Source organism: Tilletiopsis washingtonensis (assembly GCF_003144115.1).
Source record: "Tilletiopsis washingtonensis strain MCA 4186 unplaced genomic scaffold FA09scaffold_14, whole genome shotgun sequence".
Classification (NCBI taxonomy): domain Eukaryota; kingdom Fungi; phylum Basidiomycota; class Exobasidiomycetes; order Entylomatales; genus Tilletiopsis; species Tilletiopsis washingtonensis.
The window spans coordinates 364,370-390,591 of record NW_020312011.1 but is presented as its reverse complement, the minus strand read 5'-3'; the positions used below and the strand labels follow the sequence as shown (position 1 = coordinate 390,591).

The 26,222-nt window shown below is 68.2% G+C and overlaps 7 protein-coding genes across 7 annotated transcripts; 4 read left to right on the top strand and 3 right to left on the bottom strand.

Annotated features, from left to right (window-relative positions):
• Positions 1 to 212: 212 nt before the first annotated feature.
• Positions 213 to 1,800, top strand: FA09DRAFT_361433 (Methylthioadenosine phosphorylase). Its single transcript, XM_025745355.1, has 5 exons — positions 213 to 381; positions 613 to 751; positions 808 to 1,166; positions 1,226 to 1,431; positions 1,494 to 1,800. Exons 1-5 carry the CDS (start codon positions 344 to 346, stop codon positions 1,754 to 1,756), a joined length of 1,005 nt encoding a protein of 334 aa, XP_025597423.1. The 5' UTR covers positions 213 to 343; the 3' UTR covers positions 1,757 to 1,800.
• Positions 1,801 to 1,860: 60 nt separating this feature from the next.
• Positions 1,861 to 2,215, bottom strand: FA09DRAFT_299013 (hypothetical protein; the record flags this gene model as incomplete). The annotated part of the gene is made up of 2 exons (XM_025740268.1): positions 1,861 to 1,925; positions 1,984 to 2,215. Coding segments are annotated over 2 exons (297 nt in total), but the record flags the coding sequence as incomplete, so codon positions are not given.
• Positions 2,216 to 2,309: 94 nt separating this feature from the next.
• On the top strand, positions 2,310 to 2,905 carry FA09DRAFT_62184 (hypothetical protein). The gene has a single exon (XM_025745745.1). It carries the CDS (start codon positions 2,433 to 2,435, stop codon positions 2,829 to 2,831), a length of 399 nt encoding a protein of 132 aa, XP_025597421.1. The 5' UTR covers positions 2,310 to 2,432; the 3' UTR covers positions 2,832 to 2,905.
• Positions 2,906 to 4,280: 1,375 nt separating this feature from the next.
• FA09DRAFT_62124 (hypothetical protein) lies at positions 4,281 to 9,023 on the top strand. The gene is made up of 6 exons (XM_025745744.1): positions 4,281 to 4,370; positions 4,429 to 4,830; positions 4,893 to 7,125; positions 7,175 to 7,601; positions 7,658 to 7,787; positions 7,843 to 9,023. The coding sequence occupies exons 2-6, from the start codon at positions 4,461 to 4,463 to the stop codon at positions 8,976 to 8,978; spliced, it is 4,296 nt and encodes a 1,431-aa protein (XP_025597420.1). The 5' UTR covers positions 4,281 to 4,370; positions 4,429 to 4,460; the 3' UTR covers positions 8,979 to 9,023.
• On the bottom strand, positions 8,888 to 12,112 carry FA09DRAFT_343685 (DEAD-domain-containing protein). The gene is made up of 5 exons (XM_025744611.1): positions 11,644 to 12,112; positions 10,797 to 11,586; positions 9,964 to 10,741; positions 9,598 to 9,902; positions 8,888 to 9,541 (listed from the first exon to the last, which is right to left on the bottom strand). Exons 1-5 carry the CDS (start codon positions 12,088 to 12,090, stop codon positions 9,069 to 9,071), a joined length of 2,793 nt encoding a protein of 930 aa, XP_025597419.1. The 5' UTR covers positions 12,091 to 12,112; the 3' UTR covers positions 8,888 to 9,068.
• A 463-nt stretch (positions 12,113 to 12,575) lies between these two features.
• FA09DRAFT_343683 (hypothetical protein) lies at positions 12,576 to 19,376 on the top strand. The gene is made up of 11 exons (XM_025744610.1): positions 12,576 to 13,024; positions 13,079 to 13,222; positions 13,280 to 13,464; positions 13,521 to 13,827; positions 13,887 to 14,049; positions 14,111 to 14,666; positions 14,723 to 17,899; positions 17,953 to 18,430; positions 18,483 to 18,842; positions 18,904 to 19,047; positions 19,115 to 19,376. Exons 1-11 carry the CDS (start codon positions 12,821 to 12,823, stop codon positions 19,244 to 19,246), a joined length of 5,850 nt encoding a protein of 1,949 aa, XP_025597418.1. The 5' UTR covers positions 12,576 to 12,820; the 3' UTR covers positions 19,247 to 19,376.
• A 59-nt stretch (positions 19,377 to 19,435) lies between these two features.
• Positions 19,436 to 23,907, bottom strand: FA09DRAFT_330781 (potassium/sodium eff). Its single transcript, XM_025742744.1, has 5 exons — positions 23,245 to 23,907; positions 22,849 to 22,928; positions 22,558 to 22,778; positions 20,978 to 22,503; positions 19,436 to 20,925 (listed from the first exon to the last, which is right to left on the bottom strand). Exons 1-5 carry the CDS (start codon positions 23,608 to 23,610, stop codon positions 19,558 to 19,560), a joined length of 3,561 nt encoding a protein of 1,186 aa, XP_025597417.1. The 5' UTR covers positions 23,611 to 23,907; the 3' UTR covers positions 19,436 to 19,557.
• Positions 23,908 to 26,222: the final 2,315 nt, after the last annotated feature.

Here is a 26,222-nt window from a genome sequence, read left to right as displayed (position 1 = left end):
CGGTGCGCGAGCCGCAGCGGTCGCACGGCGCGCCCACGCGACGCGGCCCGCACCGAGGCGGCGCCGCGGCGGCACAGGAGCACGGCCAAGCCAAGCCGTGGCGGCGCACGGCGCGGCGGCGCCGGATGCCGAGCTGCAGCGCTCGTCGCGGGCGCGGGCGTGAGGGGTGCGGCCGTTGCAGCCCAGCGCCGAAAGCGACATCCGAGCTGCCTGCGCTTCAGGCACGGCAGCACGCAAGCGGTGTCGGGCCGCCTTGACGGCTCGTCCTGAAATTTAGCGCGGCCGCACGTGCCAAGAAGCCTCGGGGGTCCATGGCGAGGAGGAGGCAGATCCTCGCTGCAGCATGGCACTGCGAGGCGAGTCACTGAGAAGAAGCGACTGGTGTGCTCGCTGCTGGATCTGAGGTGCTGGCGGTGCTGCGCGTGCGAAGCGTCAAGTGGACGGCCGAGGAGGTGCGGGCGGGCAGGCGGTCCGGTGCCCGCGGTGTGCGTGCCGCCGGAGCGGAAGGTTGCGAGAGCGAGGCGAGAGAGCGGCGCGGCCGGCTGTGTCTCGCTTCTTCCTGCCGGCACCGGGCCTGCCCACTCACCCTCACACCTCCCGCACCCGCTCCAGCATGACCGAGTTCAACCCCAACGAGGCCAGCTTCCTGGCGCAGCTGGCGCAGTGGAACATCCGCGTGGGCATCATTGGTGGCTCGGGCATCTACAAGCTCGAGGGCTTCGAGATCATCGGCAGCGTCAACCCCGAGACGGTGGGTGCAGCACGTGCGCCTTGGCGGCAGCAACACCCGGCTCACTCCATTCGCAGCCCTGGGGCTTCCCCTCGTCGCCGCTCACCATCGCGCGCAACGCGCAGGGCGTGCACGTCGCCTTCCTCGCGCGCCACGGCCTGACGCACAGCATCACGCCGTCGGGCGTGCCCGTGTGCGCCAACATTGCGGCGCTCAAGTGGATCGGCGCGCGTGCCATCCTGGCCTTCAGCGCCGTCGGCTCGCTGCGCGAGGAGATTGCGCCGCGTGACTTTGTCGTGCCCAGCCAGATCATCGACCGCACCAAGGGCGTGCGTCGCGCTACCTTCTTTGGCGAGGGCAAGGACGCTGGCGTCGTGGCGCACGCCATGTTCGGCGACCCTTTCGATGAGATCCTGCGCCCGCAGGTGGAGAAGATGTGAGTTGCCGCTGCTGCTGCTGCTGTTGGCCGAGCATGGCGCTCATGCGAGCTTGCAGCGTGCGCGAGACGCTGGCAAAGGAGGAGCCCAACGTCAAGGTGCACGGCGACAAGACGGCCGTGTGCATGGAGGGCCCGGCGTTCAGCACGCGTGCCGAGAGCCTCATGTACCGCGCATGGGGCGGCGACCTCATCAACATGAGTGCGCTGCCCGAGGCCAAGCTGGCGCGCGAGGCCGAGATCAGCTACGTGCTCATTGCGACGGGTGAGTCTGCCTGCCTGTGTGCTGTGTATAGCGGGCGGAGCTCTGACAGCGCCGCGCTGCAGCGACCGACTACGATGCCTGGCGGCCTGCCGAGGGCTCGGTGCATGTTGCCGAGGTCGTCGCCTGCCTCGTGGCCAATGTCGCCGCCTCGCAGAAGGTCACGGCCGCGCTCGTGAACCCGATCAACGAGCTCGTCAAGAACGACGACTGCGAGGCCGTCAAGGCGATCCGCGGCTCGATGCGCTTCAGCATCATGACGCGGCCAGAGGCCATCCCGGAGAGCGTCAAGCCGCGCATCCGCTACATCCTCGACTGGTACAAGTAGCGCGTGTGCAGCGAGAGGGGATGAATGGAGATCAATGACTAGAGCAGATACAATACAGAGCAGAGCGTGACGGAGAGCGAGCGGGCAGGACAGAGGAGAAGGCGCTACTTGAAGAAGTAGATGATGAGGATGAGGCTGACGATGAGCATGCCGATGACGTAGGACGAGGCTGGCGGGCGGCGGGCGTAAGGAGCCAGCGCATGGGGCGCATTCGAGGCGACACTCACTGTTCTGCTTGAGGCTGCGCTCGAGCGTGTCCATGCGCCCTTGTGCGCGGCCGAGGCGGTTGGCCGTGCTATCGACAGCGGTGTCCATCTCCTCGAGCAGCTGCCCATGCAGCTCGAGCTCGTCGCCCATCTGGATGCCCAGCTCGCGCTGCCGCGCAATGCTCAGACTCAATGCGTCGAGCTGCCCGTCTTGCGCTGCCATCTCGCTCTGCTGCGACTGGTACAGCGCCGTGCGTGCTGACGCGCTCACGTCTGGCGGCGGAGAGGGCTCATCCCGATAGGGCTCATCGCCGTAGGGCGAGGACTCGAGAGGATTTGACGAGGCAAGCGGCGGCTCGTCGTCGGATGCTTCGTATCTGTCGAGCGCAGGCAGGTGTCAGAGGGGATCCGCCGGGGCACAGCACGAGTCCGGCGCTCCTGCAAACGTGGCCCAGCTATCGCTCGAAGCCATGCGCAGAGACGTGGCCGGACTAGCACCCAATATGCATATGCGCGCAGCCGCACCTCACTCTCCTGCTCAGGTGTCACGTCCAGCTTACTCACATGGCCATAGCATCAAGCGCAATCTGTCTGCCCTCCTCGTCCTCTTCCAGCAGTGTCCTCACGCGCTCCCAGCCAGCCATGAGGCTCTGCCTCTCATCATCGCGCGGCAGTGCATGCAGGCCCGCCAGGAAAGCCGGCAGTGCCCTTGTGATGGGTCGTGTGAGGGATGGTGCCGAGGGCGCAAGCCGCAGCGCGACGCTGCGCTCGTGCGCCTGCGAGAGGAGCGTGGAGAGCGTGGAGCGCAGACGCGTCCGGTCGGGCGCCGACATGGCGGGCCGAGGGATGTCCGGGACTGGGTGCGCTGAATGAACGGAGAGGATGGTGGCGCTCCGCTGCGCTGTGGGTCGCTGGCCGGCGTGGTGGTGCGGAAGGTACTTGTAGCAGCGCAGTGGTCCGAGCAGCCTGCTCCACTTGGCGCCGCTGGCCGCTTGCGGCGGAGCTGCCGGTCCAGGCGCGCACGTGACGGTCGCGTCGCGTCACTCTCCCCCGCAAAACGCTCGAGCTGCGGCCGCGCTGCGCAAGGGGTTCGCGCAACCACATACACACGGCTCGATGAGGCAAGCCTGTCCGCCGCAGCAACTCAGCGGGATGCCGCCTTGGACGAGATGAGCAGGAGAGCAAGCGGCGGCTCCTCGGCCCGACGTGACAAGCACCACGATGCCGCAAGCGCGGCGGCAGCGTAAGGTGTCCTTCTCGCCCGGCCCGGCCGCAGCGTTAAGCTTGCGCTGCCGCTCGTCTACAGCGCAGCGCCCGTCGCGGCAGTCAGCTATGAGGCAGCAGCACCATGCGCTATGCGATGAGGAGCAGCGACGTCTCGCCGGCTGCGCAGCCACGAGGGAGATGGCCAGCATCAGGCGGCAGCGCCATCGCCGGCGCAGGCGACACGCCGCGCAGCACGGCTCCTTTGGGCAGGTCGCGCAGTCCGGGTGCCGAGAGAGGGTGCTGCCCGCCCAGCTGCGGCTGGTTCCGCGGCTTCGTCCGGCTCTCTCGCGCTGCGCCTCGCCGTCGAGCAGCGCCCCTCTCGCCGCAGCCGCTCGTGTCGCTCCGCTGCCTCCTTGGGCGACCATCTGCTTCGGGCGAGCACGAGCCGCTTCGGCGCCGAGCAAGGAGGTCAGCACGCTGCGCACGCCACGTATCAGGCATGCCCAATCGGGCGTGTGCGAGCTGCGCACCGCTTCTTTGGGCGGCGAGCAGCGGGTGCGCGGCGGCGCGGCGCTCGTGCTCGTCGTCGGCCTGCCAGCGAGCCACCTCTCCTGCGCCGCCGGCAAGGCTGGGCGAAGCCGAGGTGCCGGCGCTTGTGCTGCCTTCGCACGCTTGTGATCGCTGCCAGCTTACGGCAGGCCAGCAAGAGCAGCGGGATGTGAGTGGCGGCGCAGGATGAGTGAGCGTCGTCGACGACAGCGGTGGCGTGCGCCGTCGCTGCGCAGCGCTCGCACCCCTATAAGAGCGCCGCCTCTCGCTCTCGCTCCTCTGCTCCGCTCCTCGTCCAGCTCTCTAAGCGTAAGCCGCACTCCGGCGCTCCTCCTCTTGGGCCTTTCTCCTTCAGCTCTCCTCCTCTCCTCCTCCTTTGCGTGCCTTTCCACCCTCGGGCGCGCCCTTCTCCCTTCCTCTTCGTCTCGTGGCGGACTCATTCTCCAGGCGGATCATCTCAGGCTCTTTCCTCGTCGCTTCCCTCTTCCTCTCGCTTCGACTCGCTGCTCTACGGCAGTGGCCGACTCTCCTCCTTCACTCCTCACCTTCGCTGGGCCCTGCGGCCTAGCACCTCTCCATTTCACGCCTGCCTCAGGCTCTCCCCTCGCCTCTCCCTTCCTTTCACACGCGTGCGGATCCTCTCGAGACCTGTGGTGAGTCTCGTCTGCCGCCATGATCTTCGACCGCGACGTCTAAATGTTCGTCCCGCAGTGTCAGTCTCGCCGCCTCGCAACACGTTCACGATGGCGCCCGCTCCTCTGCGCCTGGAGCGCTCGGCACTGTCGCCTCCCACCCTCGAGGTGCCTGCTCGCGACGACGGCTCGGCTGATCCCACGACGCCCGTCAACCGCACCTTCACGCTCGACACGCTCGAGAAGCCCGTCTACGCCACTGCCGTGCTCTCGGCGGGCTCAGACGCCGTGCTGCTCGCTCGCCGAGCTCGCGCTCGCGCAGCCAGCGATGCGCGCATCCGTCTCGAGGCCTCCATGCAGCCGGCGCCCATGAAGCCGACGGTGGCAAGTCCCGGCTCGCCGCAGATCGACCTCGAGTCGTCGAGCGACGACGAGGTGGAGCGCGCGTGGATCGCAGCCACCGGCAGCGAGAGCAGCTTTGGTGAGTGCATACGCGCGGTGCTGCGCCTCTCATGACCGAATGCTGACGCTGAGCTCTGACAGAGTCGCCGTCCGTCGCACGTCGCTTCCGCATGGACTCGAACTCTGCTTGGCAGGGCGTGCCCACCTCGCCGGCACACGACTACGTCGACCTCGGCAAGCTGACACCGAGCGAGCTGGACGGCCTGCAGTCGCCGGTCTCAACGGGCAAGGGCAAGCAGCGCCAGCTCTCGCCGCAGCACGCTCCGCTCTCCAAGAGCCGCAGCGGCTCGGCGCTGTCCAAGGTGTCGCTTCTGGACGGCATCCAGCCGCAGCTCGACCTCAACCGCCCGCGCAGCACCACGCTCTCGATCCCGTCTGGCCGCGGCTCAATGTCGCGCGCCCGCTCCGGCAGCATCCTCGGCCAGTTCAACCGCACCTCGCACGACTCGCCTGCGGCCTTCTCGCCCCGCACGCCGACGCTCGAGCTGCCCAGCTCGCCGCGTCCCACGCAGCTGCCCTGGCTCTCGCGCGCCAGCTCGAACACGTCGCTCAGCAACCTCTACGAGTCGTCGCCAGTCTCGTTCCCGCAGCAGCCGCGCCGCTCCGCGCTCAGCAAGCTCGCGATGAAGAGCAACGTCGGCGATGACTCGGAGCACGACAATTCGATGGCCACGACCAACTCGCGCTCGACGGCGGACACGCCGGACCACTCCTTCGCCTCGACGCACGACTCGTCGCTCGGCGCGACGCCCGACACGTCGGCCGGCAGCATCATGCACGACGACAAGGCCGGCCACGGCAGCCGCCGCAGCAACAACACGGCGGACCTGAGCATCAGCGACATGAGCGCCGCCGACTCGAGCGCCGAGCTCAGCCGCGATTCGTACGGCAGCAACTACAGCAACGTCAAGTCGGCCGGCCGCGTCCACGTGCTGCACCCTCTTGTGCAAGCACCGTCGTCGAGCCCTCCGCCGTCGCCCGAGGGCCTCGGCATCTTCGGCGGCGGCCGCGTGAGCGCCAGCGGCCTCCGTCCCAAGTCGCACACCGTGACGTCGAGCGAGACGCCGATGCTGCGTCGCGCGCGCACCAACACGGCGGCCGACCCCGACGTCTTTACCTCGTCCACCGTCAAGTCGTCCGACATGAACCCCGAGCGCTGGACCAGTCAGCGTGTGCTTCGCTCGCAGGCCGGCGGCTCCGGTGGCGAGGCCATGTCGGCCTACGCTGCGGCGATGAGCCGTGGCTCGGACAGCAAGGCCGACTACTCCAGCGCAAGTACGCGCCGCATGACGGTCGGCCACCCGGCCGTTGACGCCCTCGGCAACCTGATCTCGCAGACCAGCCTCTCGGGCCCAAGCCCGCGCCGCGGACCGAACATCAACCTCCTGCGCCGCACTAGCCGTCTCAGCACGGACTCTGCCGAGGCCAGCCCGGGCGAGGAAGGCAGTCTGCTGGCGTTCCAGGAGCTCGTCGACCAGATCGTCCGCTCGCCCACGACCGGCACGGAGGCCGTGGCCGTTGCTGCCGCCGTTGGTGCGGGCGAGTTCCGCCGTCTCTCCCCGTCGCTGTCGAGCCCCAAGACGACGATGAAGAGCTCGTGCGACCTGTGCGGCTCGCTGTGTCTCGTGCTCACGACGCTCGAGCCATGCGGCCACCGCGCGTGCCCGACGTGCACCTCGAGCGGCATCAACCAGGTCTCGACGTCGCCGCCGCGCAAACACACGTGCGCCTCGTGCCACACGCCCGTCGAGGGCATCTCGCTCGGCATGCGCGAGCGCAGCGGCTCGACGGCGTCAGACATGACCAACACCTCCGACGCCACCAGCCTCGGCCGTCCTCTTACGCCGCAGTTCGAGCTCGGCGAGAACGCCAGCGGGCTGGCGGCTCGCAAGATCGTCGGAGGCACGCTCGCTGCGCTCGAGCTCAGCCGTGCAGCGCGCAGCAACAACAAGTACTCGGCTCTGGCCGAGGCGCGCGACAGCGAGACTCAGCCTAGTCTGTCGCCGGCCGATGCTAGCCCGGACTCTCGGCCCTCGACCGCCAAGCCTGAAGAGACTCGCAAGACAGGCTCGCTGGCCGCCGGCGCCCGCTCGTTCTTCGTGTCGTACGGCGACGGCGCCTCGACCAAGAGCCTCTCCTCCGGCCAGCGCCTCGACGCCGGTGCAGCGCAGCCCGCACCGCTCGGCAAACACGGTATTTCGAGCGATGTGTTCAGCATCAACGACGATCGCGCACAGCGCGCTGCGGGACCCAAGACGGCCGTCACCGCGCTCATGAGCGACAGCGCCATGACGAGCTCGAGCCATCAGACGAGGTGAGAGACCCGCTGCCCCGGCTGTGCCAGCTCGCTAACACATGCACAGCTTCTCTCGCACGCCGTTCGCCTTCTCCGCGAGCGAGTTCGAGAACGAGGACGACTGGCAGGGCATCAACGGCACGGTCGTCGTGCGCGTCGACAACATCCCTTGGACGGCGTCGTACAACGACATTCTCGAGTGGGTGCCCGACTTCGAGGAGCTGCTGCCCGACGCCGCGCAGATCCCGCACGCCATCCACGTGCCCATCGAGCTGCCGACGGGCAAGACGGCCAACTCGTGCTTCATCGAGTGCCGCGACAAGCAGGCAGCCATGAAGCTGATCCGCAAGCGCAACAACCACCGCCTCTGTGGCCGCCCGGTCAGCCTCATCCAGGCCAGCGACGACGAGCTGCTCGACGAGATCTTTCCGACGCGTGCATGCCGCCTGTACAACGCGATCGACGGCACGTTCGTGTACTTTACGCCGTGGGAGGTGAGTGCTAGCGTGCGTGTCTGCCCCGCTCCATCGTCCTGACCTCTCGTCTGCAGCTACACGAGGTGCTCAAGCTCCTGCGCGACGGCTCGCCGCAGCTCAAGGGCCCGCTCAAAGTCGTCGAGTACTTCACGTCGATGATGCGTCTCGTGCCGGTCACGCTGGCGCCCGACATGCGCAGCTTGCGTGAGTGTTGGCAGGGTGCGCGCTCGTGACACATTTGCTGACGACTCGCACGCAGTCTTTGAACGTGCCAGCGGTCAGTCTGCGCCGCGAGAGGCACGAAGCACTGCCGGAGCTGACCTTCTTTCTCGCAGAATTCGTCACGACGTGCGTCGGCGCAGTCACCGCCGTCAAGGGCCTCCGCGAGGCGCTGGACCGCCTGCTCTTCCAGATCTGCCAGTGCGCGGCCCTGTCGATCCCGCAGAAGATCCGTCTGCTCGACTGCGCCAAGGACTCGCTGGCCGTCGCCACGAGCGCAGTGCCCAAGCAGCAGCGGCCGGACACCGCGATGTCTGCCGCTGCCGGCACGGGCGGCCGCCAGCACGGCATGGGCCGGGCTACTGCTCAGACGGCTCCTCCCGCTCCGACCTCCTTCGACGCTGGCCGCCTTCAAGTCTCGCCGCACCTCGCCTCAGCTGCACACACGACGCCTTCGCCGCGCCTCGCCGGCGGCATGCCGATGCCGATGCCCAACGCCGGCTCGCCTTACTTTGGAGGCGCAGAGTGGGCGCACACCGGCCCGCTCCCTCCGCACGGCATGATGCCGTTCCCGCAGCAGATGCACGCTTCGCTGGCGCTTCCGCCGATGCCCTTCGGCGGCAGCCCGGACATGTACGCAACGCCCGCTGGCTGGGTGGCGCCCATGCACGGAGCGCCTCAGCAGATGCTCAACGGCTCCGGCCTCGGCGCAGCTCAGCAGCAGCAGCGCCAGGCTCTCGAGCAGTCGCTTCTCTACCATCAGCGCGCCCTCGCCGAGCAGCAGCACATGCTGCGCCAGCTGCAGTTCGCCAGCATGTCTGGCGGCGGCGCTGGCCTGCCTCAGGGCCAGGCGCAGGGAGCGTCCGACGCCCACGTCGGTTCTGGCGCGCCGCCCGGCCCGTACGGCTACGCTCCGGCCCAGCAGCAGCAGGGCTTCCACGAGCTCGTCGCGCGCGTCGCCGGCCAGATCGCCCTCTCGCACAGCCCTCAGTAACATCCTATTCTGGCATGCGGCGCCCGGCTTCCCGACGGCCCGCGCCCTGCCTCCCTACTAACGAACCACACAGCCTCTCTCTCGTCTCCTCCTGTCTTCACACACGTCTCTCACTCTGTTTCCGCATCCGTGACTCGCTTCTTGTATCCAGCCTCCGAGCCCAGGCCCAGCACCGCCCTTGACGGGCGCAGGCACCGCGCGGCGCCTCCGGTGCATGTCTCCGGGCAATAACGATGACCATTCCGCGCTCACGAGCGAGTGCCACGCCTGAGCTAGCGCTTGCGGCCGCTCTTGCCCTTGCTCCTGGCGCCGCCCTTGCCTGGCTTGCCCCCGAGCGGGCCGCCGCCAGCCTTCTTGCGAGCGCCTCCGCCGCCCCCGCCTCCGCCACCGCTGCGTGCCTCGCCGCTCCGCTCGCCGAGGTCGCGCGCAAAGCCGCCGCCCTGCTTGCCGACCTTGAGTGCGCTCGTCGACGAGCGCTTCTTCTTGGTCTTGGTCTTGTCCGCCCGCTTCGGCGGCTCCGGCTCGCCCATCGCGCGCGGCCGGTGCGCCTTCTTGGCGGCGCGCACCGAGGCGTCGACCATGGGCTGGAGGTTCTCCTCGGCAATCTCCTCGCGCAGCATCTTGCTGCGCTTCTGCTTGCGCGAGAGGCCGTCGAACTTGCCGCGCTTCGGCGCCTCGTCGGCCTTGCGCTTCTTCTGCGCCTCCTTTGGGTCGACTTTGGCGGCGTAGTCGGCAGCAGAGACGTCTGATGTGATCGCGCGTCAGCACAGATACGGCGACTAGCGCTCCGTCACGACTCACTCTTCGCCTCGAGCTTGTCCTTCTCGCTCTGGAACCAGGTGCGCTTGGGCCGGCTCATGATCTCGTCGCGGTGCTCGATCATGTTGCTGCCCTTGGTGAGCTCCATCTCGGCCGTGCGCATCGCCTTCTCCTCGCGCTCCTCCTTCATCACCTCCTCGACCTCTCCCTTGAGCTCGTCGAGCTGCGTGATCATGCTGCTCACGACCTCCGGCGGGATGAGGCGGTGCTTCACCTGCGACGCCGGCGAGCGCTTGAGCGCCGTCTTGAGCAGCCTTCGGTCTGCCTCGCCCACGAGCGTGACGGCACTGTGGGAGCGCAGCACGCCGTCAGTGTCCGCACAGAGTTGACCTGCCTATCTTCACTCACCGTCCGTTGCGGCCTGCACGTGCCGTACGACCGACGCGATGCAGGTACTGCTCGAACTGCGCCGGCATGTCGTAGTTGATGACCGTCTGCACGCCGCGAATGTCGAGACCACGCGAGGCAAGGTCCGTGGCGATCAGGAAGTCGACCTTGCCGTCACGGAAGTTCTGCAGCGCCAGCAGACGCTGCTCCTGCGACAGGTCACCGTGCAGCTCCGCGGCCGAGAGGCCGACGAGGCCAAAGACGATCTTGAGCTGGTGCGCAAGCTTCTTGGAGCGGACGAAGATGATGACCTGGTGGCGGAAGGTGCGTGTGCAGAGGCTGAGCAGCAGCGCAGGCCGCGCCTCGTCCTCTGTCCGCCGGCCGCCAGCGCTCGAGCTGCTGCCTGCCGTCAACTCGGCAGCCGAGCCGGCCGAGCCCGAGCCTCGCACGCGCACGAACTCCTGGATGAGCTTGGCGGCAGTGGTGCGCTTCGGGTCGACGAAGAGGCGCACGGGCCGCCGCAGGCTGAGGCGCACGAGCTCGTCGACGTCGTCCGTCATCGTGGCGGAGAAGAGCATCGTCTGGCGGCCCTTGGGCGTGGCCTGGACGATCTCGTTGAGCTCCGCGGCGAAGCCCTCCTCGAGCATGCGGTCCGCCTCGTCCATGATGAGGATCTCCACGTCGTCGATGCCGAACGACGCGCTGTTGCGGATGTGGTCGATCAGACGACCCGGCGTGGCGATGATGACCTCGGGCCGGAGCTTGAGTTCCGCCTCCTGCGCCTTGACAGAGAGACCACCTGGAAGCGCGTCTCAGCACCCTGCGCGTGCGTGTGTCTCCGCAGCCTGACTCACCGACTGCGAGACAGAAGCGAATGTCCATGAACTGGCCGAGCGCCTTGCCGACGGCGTGACACTGCACCGCCAGCTCACGTGTCGGCGTGAGCACGACGACGCGCGTCTTGGCCTCGTCGCGGCCCTTTGCGCGGTGCGCGAGACGCTCCAGCACCGGGATCATGAAGGCAGCCGTCTTACCGGAGCCAGTCACGGCGCCGGCGACGATGTCCTTGCCGGCAAGCGACAGCGGGATCGAGCGGGCCTGGATGGGCGTCGGCGCGTGGAAACCCATGGCGCCGAGAGCGCGCAACAGCGGCCGCGAGAGGCCCAGAGCGGCGAAGCTCGGCGCCTCGTCATCCGCCGCGCCGCCAGACTTTGCAGCAGCCTCGGGCTCCTGGGCGAAGTAGGCGGCCTTGCGCGCCTTCTGCACCTCAGTCTCTTGGTCGCTCTCATCCTCGCCCGAGTCTTCGTCCGCCGAGTCGGCGGACGCAGACTCGTCCTCGCTGCCTGCGCTCTCGTCTTCGTCGTCCTCATCCTCCTCATCCTCCTCATCTGACTTGTCATCCTCGGCCTCGGCGGCGGGCGCTGTTCGGGCCTTGCGCAAGCCGGCGCCGAAGCCCTCTTCATCGCTCTCGTCGTCCTCGTCGCCGAACCCAGCGAACTCCAGGTCCTCCTCTGCACTCTCGAGCTCCTCGCCGCTGGCGCTGCCGGCGGCGTCTGCCTCGTCCTCAGACTCTGGAGCGGGCAGCAGGACTTCCGGCAGCCTCTTGCGCCGCCGCTCGATGATGTCGTCCACGCTCAGCTTCGCCTGCGCAGACAGTTGTCAGCTCTCACGCTGTCGGGCGGTCGCTTGGGTGGTACTCACACCAAGCTCGCGGCTGCCCTTGACGCCGTTCACCGCCAGGTCCCAGCCGGCGCCAGTGCCGTATCCCGCATCCTCCGTGTCGAACTCAAAGTCGCGGCTCACGGCAAGGCCGCTGCCGTCGGGCGCGTCGGCCTTGCCCTTGCCCTTTGCGCCGGCACGCGACGAGCCAGCGACAGACTCGCGGATCTTCTCGCGCTTCGAGAGCTGGGCCGTGAGGCGCTTCTTGCCCTTGATGGCCGCCAGGTCCTCCTCTTCGGCCGAGTCGGGCTCGTCAGCGGCAGCGCCCGCGAGAGCGAGCTCCTCGTCGTCGGAGCCGGGCCCGACGTCGTCGTCCGAGTCGATCGTCATGACGAGGTCGCCGGCGGCCGCAGCGCTGCGCGCGGGCTTGGCCGACGAGCCGGACGCCGCACGTGCGGGTGCCGCCTTGGTGGCGGTGCGTGCGGGCATGGCGTGGGTGCGGGTGGGTGTGGTGAGGCAAGAGCGGCAAGTTGGCGAGTAAGCGAAGCACATTCGCGCGGCGCCGCGGCCGGTCACTTTTTTCTCCGTGCACTCCGCGGAGCTGGGCCAAGGCGCGTGGGAGCAGGCGCGGGACTCGGCGGCCGAGGACAGCACAGCCAAGGCCGACAGGGGCAACGCGCGCGCGGCGCGGTGAGCCGTGTTTGTTGCGCCCCTGACGCGTGCGCGCGGGGCAAGGCAGGGCAAGGCCGGAGCTGCGTGCTGCGCTCTGGCGCCACCTGCCGCTGGAGATCTGCTGCTGCTGCACAACGGCGCATGTGCCGGAAGGCTGCAGCTGCAGCGCTGCATGCTGCTCGAGAAGCGCGGGCGGCGCCGCAGAGAGCTCGCGCGCCGCGCATGGGAGGCGGAGGAGGCGTGATGCGGCGCTCGGCCGGCCCGGGCGCGGCTGGGCCCACGCATCATCACCGGCGCGCTCACCGTCTCGCGCGCTCCACCCGTCCACCACAGCTGCCGTCAAAGTCCGGCGCGACACCCTCTCTCGCCTCTGTCGCATCGTCGAGACCGCCAGCACCGACTCTTCGCAACTGCTCACGCACGACGCCGCACGCCTGCGCTGCGAGAGCCCGCCTCTCTGGCCCCTGTCGCACTGCTCCACTTGCGTGCGCACGGCCCGTCACAGCACTCCGACCTCGCGCACACCTCGCCGGCGCATCGATCCGCCATGGCTAGCACCTCGGCGCTCTCGCGCCGCGCTGTGGACAGCATGGCCGCTTCGGGTGCCGCCGGCGAGGCCGCAGCCGCTGCCGAGTTCGCAGAGAAGAAGTACGTCTGGCTGCCGGACAAGACGGCCGGCTACCTCTCCGCATGGGTCGTGCGGGAAGAGGACGGCGGCGAGACGAGCGTGTGCAGCTTGGCTGATGGCTCGGTGAGTCGAGCAGCTGGTCCGATGAGAGCGCCGCGGCTGACTCGCGCCGGGCAGATCCGCAACGTGCCCACCTTCGAGCTCTCGAAGATGAACCCGCCCAAGTTCGAGAAGGCCGAGGACATAGCAGACCTGACCTTTCTGAATGAGGCATCCGTGGTGCACAACCTGCGGCAGCGCTACTTCTCCGGCCTCATCTATGTGAGTGCCTCGCTGCGCCTGCGGCCGTGCGCCCTGTGATCTCACCCGCTCTGGCAGACCTACTCCGGCCTGTTCCTGGTCGCGGTGAACCCCTACCACGCGCTGCCGATCTACACAGACGCGATCATCCAGTCGTACAAGGGCCGGCGGCGGGAGGAGAACGCGCCGCACGTGTTCGCGCTGGCAGACGTGGCCATGCGGAACATGCTCGATGCGCGTGAGAATCAGAGCTTACTCGTGACGTGAGTATGAGCCGCGGGAGGGTGACGGGACTGCCGACTCACACCGCCGCGCGCAGGGGCGAGTCCGGCGCAGGCAAGACTGAGAACACAAAGAAGGTCATCCAGTACCTCGCCGCCATCGCGGCCGATCCCTCCGCGACCGGCGCTGGCGTCGTGGCCTCGCCGCCGAATGGAGCCGGCGCGCCCGGCGGCATCCTCACGCGCAGCCACAGCTCGCGCCACGTGCTCGACCAGCTGCGCGGCCTCGAGGCGGTGGGCTCGAAGCGGCTGGGCCTGCTCGAGCGGCAGATCCTGCAGGCGAACCCGATTCTCGAGGCATTCGGCAACGCGCAGACGATCCGCAACAACAACTCGTCGCGCTTCGTACGTGCCGCGCTCCAGCTCACTGACGCGCTGGCAGCTAACGCGTCTCTCCTGCTCAGGGAAAGTTCGTGCGCATCGAGTTCACGAGCCTGGGCGCGATTGCGGGTGCCAATGTGGACTGGTACCTGCTGGAGAAGAGCAGAGTGACGAACCGCAGCGACAAGGAGCGCTCCTTCCACGTCTTCTACCAGCTGCTGCGGAGCGGAGACGACGCGCTGCGGAGTGAGTGGCTGGCGTGCTGCGCTAGGTTGCGCCACGTCTGACGCCTCACGCCGCCTTGCAGAAAAGCTGCTCCTGAGCGACAAGCCGGAGCACTATGGCTACCTCAAGTCCTCGCGGCAGCATGTCGAGGGCATCGACGACACGTCCGAGTGGCAGGTGCTGCTCGAGGCGCTGGCGATGGTCGGCTTCACGCCCGAGGAGCAGGGCAACCTGTTCCGCGTCATTGCTGCGATCCTGCACGTGGGCAACATCGAGCTTGCCGACGACCGCTCGGAGCAGGCGCGCATCACCAACTCGCCGCAGGTCGAGAAGGTGTGCCACCTGCTCGGGCTGCCCGAGCAGGAGCTCACCAAGGCGCTGCTGCGCCCGCGCATCAAGGCGGGCCGTGAGTGGGTGGCGCAGGCGCGCACCAAGAAGCAGGTCACCGACGAGATGGCCGCGCTGTGCAAGACGCTGTACGAGAAGATGTTTGCCACCATCGTCGACCGCATCAACCAGGCGCTCGACCGGCCGACGTCCAAGAGCACCTTCATCGGCGTGCTCGACATTGCAGGCTTCGAGATCTTCGAGATCAACTCGTTCGAGCAGCTGCTGATCAACTTTACGAACGAGAAGCTGTGAGCCTTGCCGCAACCCGGCACCTGCGCAGCACTGACGCTCTTCCCACCCTCAGGCAGCAGTTCTTCAACCACCACATGTTCGTGCTCGAGCAGGAGGAGTATGCACGCGAGGACATCGAGTGGGACTTTGTCAACTTCGGCCTGGACCTGCAGCCGACGATCGATCTGATCGAGTCGACGAGCCCGATCGGCATCCTGTCGTGCCTCGACGAGGAGTGCATCATGCCCAAGGCGTCGGACCTGACCTTCACCGAGAAGCTCAACCGGCTGTGGTCGACAAACAAGGACGGCACGCCGCGCGACACGGCCGGGCTGGCGCTCGCCACTGAGCGGGGCGTTGCGCACGGCTCGACGAAGTACGCGCCCGCGCGCTTCGCACAGGGCTTCACGGTGAAGCACTACGCCGGAGACGTCGAGTACCGCACCGACGGCTGGCTCGACCGCAACAAGGACCCGCTCAACGACAACCTGACGCGCGTCATGAGCGAGTCGACGGACCGCTTCGTCGCAAGCCTCTTTGCGGAATTCGCTGTCGACGACGAGGCCGTCGCCGCGGCCGCGCTGGCCGCCTCGCAGCCTGGCGCCGTTCCGACAGGGCCCAAGCGGCGCGTGCGCCGCGGCGCATTCCGCACTGTCGCGCAGCGGCACAAGGAGCAGCTCACTTCGCTCATGACGCAGCTCGGTTCGACGCAGCCGCACTTCGTGCGCTGCATTGTGCCGAACAGCGAGAAGCGGCCCGGCAAGATGGACGTGCCCATCGTGCTGGACCAGCTGCGCTGCAACGGTGTGCTTGAGGGCATCCGCATTGCGCGTCTCGGCTACCCGAACCGGCTGCTCTTCACCGAGTTCCGGAATCGCTACGAGGTGCTGACGCCGGGCATCATCCCGCGCGGCTACATGGACGGGCGCAAGGCGTGCCAGCGCATGGTCGAGGCGCTCGAGCTCGACCGCGCCGCGTTCAAGGTCGGCCTCACGAAGATCTTCTTCAAGGCTGGTGTGCTCGCCGAGATGGAGGAGCGTCGTGACTCGCACCTCTTCGACATCTTCTCGCGCTTCCAGGGCGCGTGCCGCATGTTCACGGCGCGCCGCCAGATGAAGAAGATCCTGAACCGCGCCGCCGCGGTGCGCACGATCCAGCGCAACGCGCGCCTGTATGTGCAGCTGCGCGAGTGGCCCTGGTGGCAGCTCTACACCAAGGTGCGGCCGCTGCTGACGGGCACGCGGCACGAGGAGGAGCTCAAGCGCAAGGCCACTGAGCTGGCGCTTATCACGGAGCGTGCCGAGCGAGACCAGCGCGAGCGCGAGGCCCTCGAGGCCCTCAAGTTCAGCCTCGAGGCGGAGAAGAAGCGCGTCGAGGATGCCCTCGAGGCCGAGCGCTCGCTGTTGGCCGACAAGGATCAGCTGTTGGCGCGCTCGAAGGAGCGAGAGTCGCAGCTTGAGGAGGATCTTGCAGCTATGCAGGTCGACGTCGACCAGCTCGACAGCCAGCTCGAGCGCGCACTCGTGGCTCAGCGGACATCCGAGACGAGCCGCGCAGAGCTCAAGACCGCCTTCGATGCTGCGGCAGAACACCTTCTACGCCTCGAGCAAGAGCAGAAGGCGTGGCAGCAGCGCGAAGCTGGCCTCGTGGCCGACCTCGAGCAGCGCTCGAGCGAGCTCGTTACGCTCGGCAACCAGCGCTCCTCGCACGCTGCAGAGCGCGCCGAGCTTGATCGCAAGCTTGCAGAGAAGGAGCAGGACGTCCAGCGCGCTGAGCAGCGCATGGCCGCAGCCGTTGCAGAGCTGGAGGCAAAGCTCGCGAGCGAGTCGCGCGCACGCGAGACGGAGCGGCTGAAGGCCACCAAGCTCGAGGAGTCTTCCCGGCAGTCCTCGCACCAGCTCGCGGAGCTGGCGCGCAGCTCGGCTGACTTCGAGGCACAGCTGCAGAAGCGCGAGGCTGAGAAGTCGGAGCTCTCGTCCCAGATCGCTGCGATCACGCGCGAACGCGACAGCCTCGCCCGGCAGATCAGCGAGCTGCAAGTTCGCGTCGAGACGCTGACGCAGGATGTCAAGTCTGCGCAGGGCGAGACGCGGCGCGCTCAAGACTCGTCGGCGCAGCTCCAGCGCGAGCTCGACGAGACGCGCAGCCTCATGGACGCCAAGACGTCGGAGGACTCGAAGCAGAAGGAGCTGCAGCGCCTCAAGGAGCAGGAGCTGCAGGGCCTGCGCTCCGACATCGCCGCGCTGCAGAAGCAGAAGGCCGAGCAGGAGCACTCGACTGCCGAGCGCGTCACCTCGCTGCGGGCCGAGGTCGACGCAGCGCGGCGAGAACACGCCGAGCTCACGCGGTCACACCAGGACCTCACCTCGAGTTCATCGGCCACAGACCGCCAGCTTGCCGAGGCGACCGCTGCTGTCGCTGCCGCCGAGCAGGCCAAGCGTGCTGCGCAGGACCAGCTCGACGATGTGCGGACCCGTGCGCACACTGCGGAGCAGGGCCTGCAGGAGGCACGCAGCGCGCACGAAGCCAGCGAGCGTCAGCTCGCGGCATCTGCGACAAAGCAGCGCGACTTCGAGGACGCCATCCTCGCACTCGAGCGGGGCCAGGGCGCCTGGAAGGCCAAGGCGGACCAGGCTGCTCTGGAGCTGTCTGCGGAGAGCAAGCGGAGAGAGCTGCTTGAGAGCGGCGCGCGCCAGCACGAGCGCAACCTGACGACGCTGCAGCAGCAGCACACGATGAAGGACGCCGAGCTGGCGCGTCTGCGCGAGGTTCTGGCCGCCACGCAGGCCGAGCTCAAGACGGCGCAGTCGATGACCAACAAGACGATCGTCGAGCACGTGCACGTGCTGGAAGAGGCCAAGAAGTACACGGACCGCCAGCTCGCCGACGCACAGAGCAAGCTGCAGGAGCTCGCGCACTACACTAAGACGCTGGAGAAGTCCAAGGCACGCCTGATCTCGGACAACGAGGACCTGACGCGCGAGGTCTCGCGCCTCTCGCAGGCTGACCGCACGGTGCTGAAGAATGTCGCGAGCAGCAGTGCGGCGAACTCGTCTGCGGGCACAGGCAGCGAGAGCCGAGCTGTGCGCACGCTCGAGAACAAGCTGGCGGAGGCCAACCGCGAGCTGCAGTCTGCGCGACGCGACCGGGACAGCGCCCAGTCGGATGCGCGCCGCAAGGATCTGCAGCATTCGGAGGCTCTGAGCCGCTCGCAGCAGGCGTATGAGAAGCGCATTGCCGAGCTTGAGCGGTGAGTCAGTCGTCTTCTGTGGAGCGCCAGCTTGACTGACATCACCTTCACAGCACGCTGAACGGCTCGCACAACACCTTCTCGAACCTGTCGGAGCTTGTCAAGGCAGGCTCGGGCGACGATCGCGACCTGCGCAAGCGGCTGCTCGAGCAGCTCAAGGCCGGCAACGATCAGCTTGAGCAGGACATGTCGAGCGCGCTCAGCCGGACACGCAACGGCGCGAGTGCCGCACACGTCGTGCCGCCGCCGCTGCTTGGCGCAGCATCCGCAAGCCCGGGCGTGTCGAATGCGCGCGCGTTTTACGAGTACGGCAACGTCGCACCCAGTGCTCGCAACGGCACTGCGCCTGCTGCTCTCAAGCGCGGCTCGGTCGACTTTGCCGGTGCCTCGCGCGCCAACGACGAAGCACGCCGGGCGCAGATCGCGGCCGAGGCACAGCTCGCCGATGCCCGGCAGCGCCTGGAGCGCGAGACACAGGCGCGCCGGGAGGACAGCACTGAGCGCGCGCGGCTGGAGAACTCGATGCAGGAGGTGAGTGTGCGAGTGTCCTTGCCCCCAGACAACGGCTGACGTCCTCTCGCAGATGCAAATCAACCACGCCTCGCTCTCTGCGGCTGTGGCGGAGGCGCGCGACTCGGCAGTCAAGGCGCAGAAGGCGCACAGCGCCGCGAACCTGCAGCTCAACGACGCCGAGCGGGGCATGCGCGAGCAGAACGAGATGCTGCAGCAGCGCGACGAGCACATTGCCTACCTCGAGCAGGAGCTGCAGGCCCTCGAGACGCGCCTGCTGAGCGGCGACTCGCGCGCCGAGTCGCTGCTGCAGGCCAGCCGCGAGCGCTTCAAGGTCGAGCTCGAGAGCGTCGAGGCCGAGGTGGAGGCCCACCGCCGCTCGCTGCAGTCCGTGCGCGACGAGAACCTGAACCTGCGTCTTGTCCACGAGGAGGTGCGTGGCCGCGAGTGGCCACTGTCAAGAGTGCGACTGCTGATCTTGGTCATCCTCACAGCTTGCACGGACACGGGCCGAGCTGGCCGAGACGCAGGCGGCCTACGAGTCGCTGTGTGACGAGGCGGGCGTGGACAGCGACATCATCATGTCGCTGCAGCGCGCCGTGTCGAAGTACAAGCAGGTCGCCGACGACCACATGAGTGTGAGTGCTGCGGCGACTCGATGACAGCGGCACGCGAGCTGACACGCTCTGATGTGCCCCTTCGCAGCGCTGGCAGGCGGCCTCGCGCGAGCTCGAGACGCAGACCGCCACGCTGCGGCGCAGCAACACGGTGCGCGCCGGCAGCGTGCCGCCCGTGTCGCCGAACCGCTCGGCGATGCCGATGGCGATGCATCGCTGAGCGACGCTCGCCGCGCCCTCTGACGCAAACCCCGGACCCGTTTCTATCCGCTCCTCGACGCCAGCCCATCGTACCCCGCTGCTGCCCATGTATTTTCCTCTGCTCCGCCATGCATGATTGGAGACCCGAGGAGCAGCATGTCGCACGGCAGTCCGGCCCATCTCGCGCTCTCAGACAGGCGGGTCAGTTGAGATGAGTCTATTCTTCGACGATGCAGGGGAACAGGAGGCAGATGGTTGTACAGAGAGGCAGGAGGCGGATGCAGCGCAGCAGGGTATCGCAACGGGACGGCAGCAGCACGCCGCCGGCCCTCATGCCTTCTCGGCGAAAGTCGTGAGGCGCTCGCTCAGGCGCCGCGGCAGGTCGTCCTCCATCGGGCGGCCCATGCGGGCGTTGCCATTGGCGACCTCGAGCGTCTGGCTGCGCGAGCCCATGGGCGTGTTCTTGGCGCGCGTGGCCGCCGGCGTCTTGTCGAGCGCGGCCTCCTCGTCGGCGGCGCGCACCGTGTCGACCTCGTGGCGGCGGAAGTAGACGCGCTTGCCCCACTTCCACGCCTCGATGCCCATGACAAAGAGCACGACGCAGACGATGACGATGGCCCACTCCCAGCTGATGCCCTGGTGCAGGAAGATGTAGCGGTTGAGGCCCGGAATGTAGAGGATCGGGAAGACGGTGACGAGCGCAAAGACGACCGAGTAGAAGAGCGCCTTGTTGCGGTACACGTCGACGGCCCACTGCTGCCAGATGGGGTGCGTGTTGCGCATGCGGAAGAAGGAGCGGCGCATGCTCACCACCTCCCACGCCAGCAGCACCGAGGCCCAGGTGAGGAAGGTGAAGCAGGCGCCACGCGCGCGGTACACGTTCTCGCAGCCGTCGCCGGGCGCCAGCGAGCGGTTGCAGTTCATGCCGAGCTCCGAGGGGCCGAAGCCGAAGAGCGAGAGCGTGAAGGTGGCGAGCACGAGCGCGGCCATCCAGAAGCCGTACACGACCGTGTCGACCATGACCTCGGGCGCGAAGAGGCCCCACTTGAGGTCGTCCGGCGGGCGGCGCATCACGTCCTCCTCGGCCGGCTGCAGGCCGAGACCCATGGCGGGCAGGCCGGACGTGATCATGATGATCCAGATGACCTCGATGGGCGACAGCGGGAACACGGAGAAGCCCGGGTCCTCGTCCTTGAACGCGAGACCGATGAGCAGCACGCAGGCCTGCGCGATGTTCTGCGCGAGCAGGTGCAGCACGAAGCGCTTGATGTTGTCGGCCATGCGGCGGCCCTCCTCGATCGCGTTGGGAATGCTGGCGAAGTTGTCGTCGGTGAGCACAATGTCCGAGGCGTCCTTGGCGACGTCCGAGCCGGCCTGGCCCATGGCAATGCCGACGTCGGCCTGCTTGAGCGATGGCGAGTCGTTGACTCCGTCGCCGGTCATGGCGGCGTAGAGGCCGCGACGGTGGAGGGCTTCGATGAGACGGACCTTGGTCTGCGGCGAGCAGCGGGCGATCACGAGCGGCAGCTGCGGCAGGTCGTCGATCTCCTCCTCGCTCATCTTGTCGAATTGCGACGCCGTCATGACGAGAGCGTCGGCCTCGCGCTTCGACAGGTGGGCGGTGTGGCGCGGCACGATGCCGACATCGACAGCAATGGCGCGGGCAGTCGAGATGTGGTCGCCAGTGGCCATGTGAACCTGTGAGGAAGTCAGCGACCGTGTCTGGCAGGCAGCGCGCGGAGAGGCTCACCTTGATGCCAGCAGTCTTGCACATCTGAACCGCACCGGCGGTCTCGGGGCGCGGCGGGTCGTAGATGCCGACGAGGCCGAGGAAGATCATGTCCTTCTCGACGTCCTCGCGCTTGAGCTCGGTGCCCTGGCTGGCCTCGGACGAGGAGAGCTCGCGCTGAGCGAGGGCCAGCACGCGCAGGCCGGTCGAGGCGAGCGCCTCGGCGTTGTCCATGATGCGCTCCTTGTACTCCTCGGTCATCTCCTCCTGCGAGTCGGCGTGCTGCGAGACGCGGCACATCTCAATGACGCGCTCGGTGGCGCCCTTCATCATGGCCCAGTCGCTGTTCGTCTCGTTGTGGTGGTAGGTGACGGCCATGCGCTTGATGCTGCTGTCGAACGGGTACTCGGCAATCTGGCGCCACGGCGCGTCGCCCTTGGCCTTCTCGAGCTCCTTCTCCTTGTCGTCGGGCACCTCGGCGTCCTCGTCGGCGGCCTTGTTGCCAATGTGCGTCAGGTTCGAGCGCGCCCAGCCGAAGCGGCAGGCCCAGGTCTGGATGGCACACTCCGTCGGGTCGCCGTGCGCGGTCCACTCGCCCGACTCCTTCTCGCGGAAGACCTTGGCCAGGTTGCAGAGCGTCGAGACGTTGAGGAAGTTGACAAAGTGCTTGTTGTCGCGAATCTTCGACGGGCCGGCCTGGCCGTCGGTCACCGTCTCGTCGTTGTCGTCCTCGTCCTCGATCGGGCGGCCGTCCTTGCCCTTCGGGAGCGAGCGGGGCTCGGCCTTGCCGCGCGTGATCTCGCCGAGGGTCGGGTTGAAGGGCTCGTTCGTGGCGCTGACCGTGTACACGCCCGTGGCGGGCACCCAGGCCTTGCGCACGACCATCTTGCCCTGCGTCAGCGTGCCGGTCTTGTCCGAGCAAATGTCCGTCACACCGCCGAGGGCCTCGAGCGACTCGAGCTTGCGCACGATGACGTGGCGCTTCACCATGGCGCGCGAGCCCATGCTCATCGTGATCGTCAGGACGGCGGTAAGAGAGGCGGGAATCATGGAAGTGCCCGTGGCGACGGCGTAGATAGCGACCTCCTGCGACGACCACGGCGAGGCGTTGGCGTCAAGGTTTCCCAGGAACACGATGATGGCAAAGATGACGGCGATGAAGAAGAGCGCCACGGCGAGCAGCGAGAGCTTGCGCTGCAGCGGCGTGCCCTTGGTAAGGCCGAGGAAGCGGGCGATCTTGTCCCAGGCGGTGAGCGCGCCCGCCTGCACGTAGCGGTGCGGGCCGGCCTTGCCGTGCGCGTTGCGCTTGACGTCGCGCACCTTCTGCGCGCGGTCGGCGCCACGCAGCGCCTCAGCAATAAGGCCGATCTGCGTCTTCATGCCCGTGCCCACGACGACACCCGTCGCGCGGCCCTTGGTCACGTTGGCGGACGAATAGGCCATGTTGATGCGGTCTCCGACGCCCACGTCGACCTCGCCGCCGTCGGCGCGGCCGAAGGCCAGCGAGGCGTCCTTGGCCACGGGCATCGACTCGCCGGTCAGGAGGGCTGAGTGCAGAAGTCAGCAGCTGCTCCGTCATATGTGTGGTCTTCGCTGCTCACCCTCGTCAGACTCGAAGTTCATGGCCTCGACGAGACGCACGTCGGCGGGGATCGTGTCGCCGACGTTGAGCTCGATGACGTCGCCGGGCACAAGCTCGCCGGCGGGAATCAGGCTAGAGTGACCGTCGCGGATGACGCGCGCAGTGGGCGAGGCGAGCGAGCGGAGGGCGTTCATCGTCTTCTCGGCGCTGAGCTCCTGGAAGTAGCCCACAAGCACGTTGCTGCAGGCAGCGCGCGCGTCAGAAAGGGTGTGCCACAGGCGTGGGAGCAGCTCGCGCGCGGCAAACTCACATGGCCACGACACCGGCAAGCACACCGCCCTCGATCCACGACTGGATGCCGAAGGCGACGGCCATGGCGAGGATGAGCACCTGCGAGCGGGAGAAGCGGTCAGCGCAGGCGGTGGAATGAGGTCATCGCGAGCGTGCGCGGCAGCCGTAGCGTGGCGGAGCCGCCGCGTGTGCGCGTGGCTTGCGCGCGCCGCTGCACGGCGAGATCGTCGCGCAGCTGCAGCCGCCGCTGAACGCCGCGCGCTGCGCTGCCGCCGCTGCGCTGCCAGGCCTGGCGCGCGCCTCCGGCCCTGTCCGGCTCATGCTCAAAGCACGTTGGGCCGCAGCGAGATCGCGGGCGCCAAGCAATTCGGCAGCTTCTCCGCTTCGGAGGCCTCACTCGCCGCCGCACACTCACGAGCGTCATGGCGTTTGCGACCTGGTGGATGAGAATCTGGATCTTGCTGATCTCGTCGCCGCCCTCGAGCTGGTTGGGGCCGTACTCCTCGGGGCGGCGCTTGGCCTCGGCGTCGCTGAGGCCCTGCGTCTCGTCGCTGCCGAGCGCCTCGACGACGGCGGCAGAGGGGAACTGGTAGGCGCGCTCGAGCGCATCCTCCTTCTCGATGGGGCCCTGCGGCGCCTTGCTCGGGTCGCCGTCGGCGTTGCCGCCGCCGCTGGACGGCGAGGGCTTCTCGTTCGACGGCGTGCGCTCCGGCGAGCTGCCGCGCCCGTCGACGGTCGTTGCCTGCGTCATCGTCTCGGATCGCTCAGGAAGCGCCGACATGGGGTGTGGTGGTGGGCGCTGCGTGCGCGCGTGCGGCTCGAGTGAACTCGCAGGGGTGGTAGTGGTGAGCGCGGAGGGGTGCTCGCGCGTGGAGAGAAGAGCGCGCGCAAGGGAGCGCGGGTGGGAGAGAGGGGAGAGCAGGGAGACTTGCGAGGTCGATGTGGGGAGAGAGGACGGGCCCGGGGCGGCGGCGAGGGCTTATGAGTGTCCGCAAGATGCCGGCGGCGACGGCGACGAGAGGCGGAGGCGGGCCGGACGGGGCAGGAGCACAGCCGTGGACGACGCGGCGCCGACGATGGGTGCGGCTCTTGGCATGCAGCCGAAACCGCGGACGGCGGCCGCACCACGGCGCCGGCACCGGGAGCGTGCCCGAGAGGCAGCGCAGCGGCGGCACGCTGACGGCGCGCGGGCCGAACTCCGCCCTACGGCGCTGAGCGCACGAGGAGGCGCACCCTCGGCGGCGGCTGATGAGATGTGTGCTCATGTGCCGCGCCCGCCAGGGCTGCCGTGCGGCAGGAGCGCGTCACCGGTGGGCCACCCGCACACTGCTGCAGTGCCCCGCCGCCGCTGTGCCCACGCTTAGAGGCCGGCGCGCCGCCCGCGTCACTCCTCTCCTCGCGTGCCGCTGTCGTGCGCTTCGATAAGACGCGCACACTGGCGCCGTGCCTGCTCCACAGGGCCGAGCATCCATCCGGCGGCTGCGGCCTTGGCATCCGCGTGCCTGCCGCTTGCGCTCCTCCTGTGCCTCACCCTCCTCCTCGCCCCTGTGCTGCCTGCTTGTGCCGGCCCGCCTGCCTCGCTGGGAATGCTCCCTTTGCCGCTGCCGCTCCTCGAGCTGCTTACGTTGACGTGCCCTCGCGGCTCTGTTGTGCAAGCGCGGACCGACGCCCGATGGTGCGGACGTCGTCCGTCCCTCGGAGGCCTCTCGCGGCGCATCGATGCATCTCACAGTCAGCGCATCGGCGTGGTCTCACGTCTCGCGCACGCTGCAGCGAGATCCGATGCGGTCGTGCGGAGTCCAAGCACCAGAGGGACGGAGAAGGGCGAGGGCAGGCGGGCCGCAGGCGTTCATCGGCCGGCTATCTCGCACACTCGCAGCGAGGAGACGGCACTCCGCTGTGCGAACGGCAAGAGCAAGGCACGAAGGCCGCGCTGCAGCACCCTCGCCGCACGTCATCGGTCTCGCAGCGGCGCAAGGCACATTCTCCTGTCGCAGCCGCAGAGGAGAGCCCCCGTGGGCAGGCGCTGCAGGAAGAGCGAGCTTAGCGTCGCGGCGCGAAGCCACACGCCGCGTCGTCGCCGAACGCCAAGGCTGGGCAGGGCGCGCGCATCACCGGGCCTCAGCACCACGCGCCCGCCGTGCCGTGGAAGCTCCGAACGGCGGACCGGCTCTTGGCCGCCATCTGTACCGCACTCGCGCATCAGGTGAGCGCCGCTGCCGAGCAGCTTCGGCGCGGAGGAGGCAGAGTCGCTGTCGTGCGGCGAAAGCAGCGGGAACATCCTACATCCGCAGCGCCGCACGTCCTCGGCGCGCTGCACACGCGGCCAAGGCAGTCAGCGTTCGGAGCGGCGAACACACCCACGCGGCCGCAGCAGCTGCAAGCTGGGGCTCGGCGTCCTGGCTGGCCGGCTGCATGCTGGGGTACATGCATGAGCATCGTGGGCGTATCGCTGCACGTCCATGTGCTTCGGGGTGCAGCCCGCGGGAGGAGGGCGCGGCACTGGCAGTGGCGAACTCGAGCTCGCCTCTCGGAGCGAGCTCTAAGGCTGGTACATGTGCTGCGGCAGCGCGATGCGTGATGCTGCTTGGTCTGTCAGGGCGGCTGGGAGGCAAAGACCTCGGAGCGGTACCAGCGCCGCTGCGCAGAGGAGCCGACTTCTCGAAGCGCCCCATGCGCGCTTCTAGCCGCACCCGACCTCCACATCGCCGCCTTCAAAGGCAAGCCGCCGGCTCGTCCCGGAAGCGCTCGGCGTCGGAGCGGGCAGCGCCGAACGTCGCAGGTCGGTGCAAGGCACGCAAAGATCGCCTGATGAGCGGCATGATCGACGAAGCCCGCAGCTCCATTCTGCGAGGCGAGAACGCGGCCGCGAGCTCGAGCTTGCAGAGAGAGGGTGGAGACAGCTGCCGCGGCGCGCCCTTGGCCGTGCCGCGCAGTCGCGCGCTTGGCCGGCTCACGCGCAGCCTTGGGAGAGGCCTGCAGCCAAGCAGCCAAAGCGTGTGCACGAGCGTTTGACGCCAAAATGTCACACTGACGGCTGTTCGGACTGGGGTGGCCTCAAGTGTGGTGATGCACGCCTGAGAAGAGAGAAGAGGCCAAGAGCGACTGCGCGCGCGACACGCGCTGTGGCGCGCCTGCAGCCGGGTCCGCAACTTGCCTGACATCCGCATTGGTGTGCTTCACGGCGGCTGGAGTCGAGGGAGTTTCGCTAGGGAACGAGAACCCTCTCCAGTGAAGGCCCCAGCAGCTACTCGAGCTGCAGTTGGCATCGTCAGAACGCAGAAAGACGGCGACCTCGTCCGGAGGGGCACAGCCGAGGGCACGTCACGTGATCGCAGCGCTGCCCGTGCCACAGGGGCTGCGTCGAGGAGCTCTCCAGCCTCCTCTGCCGCC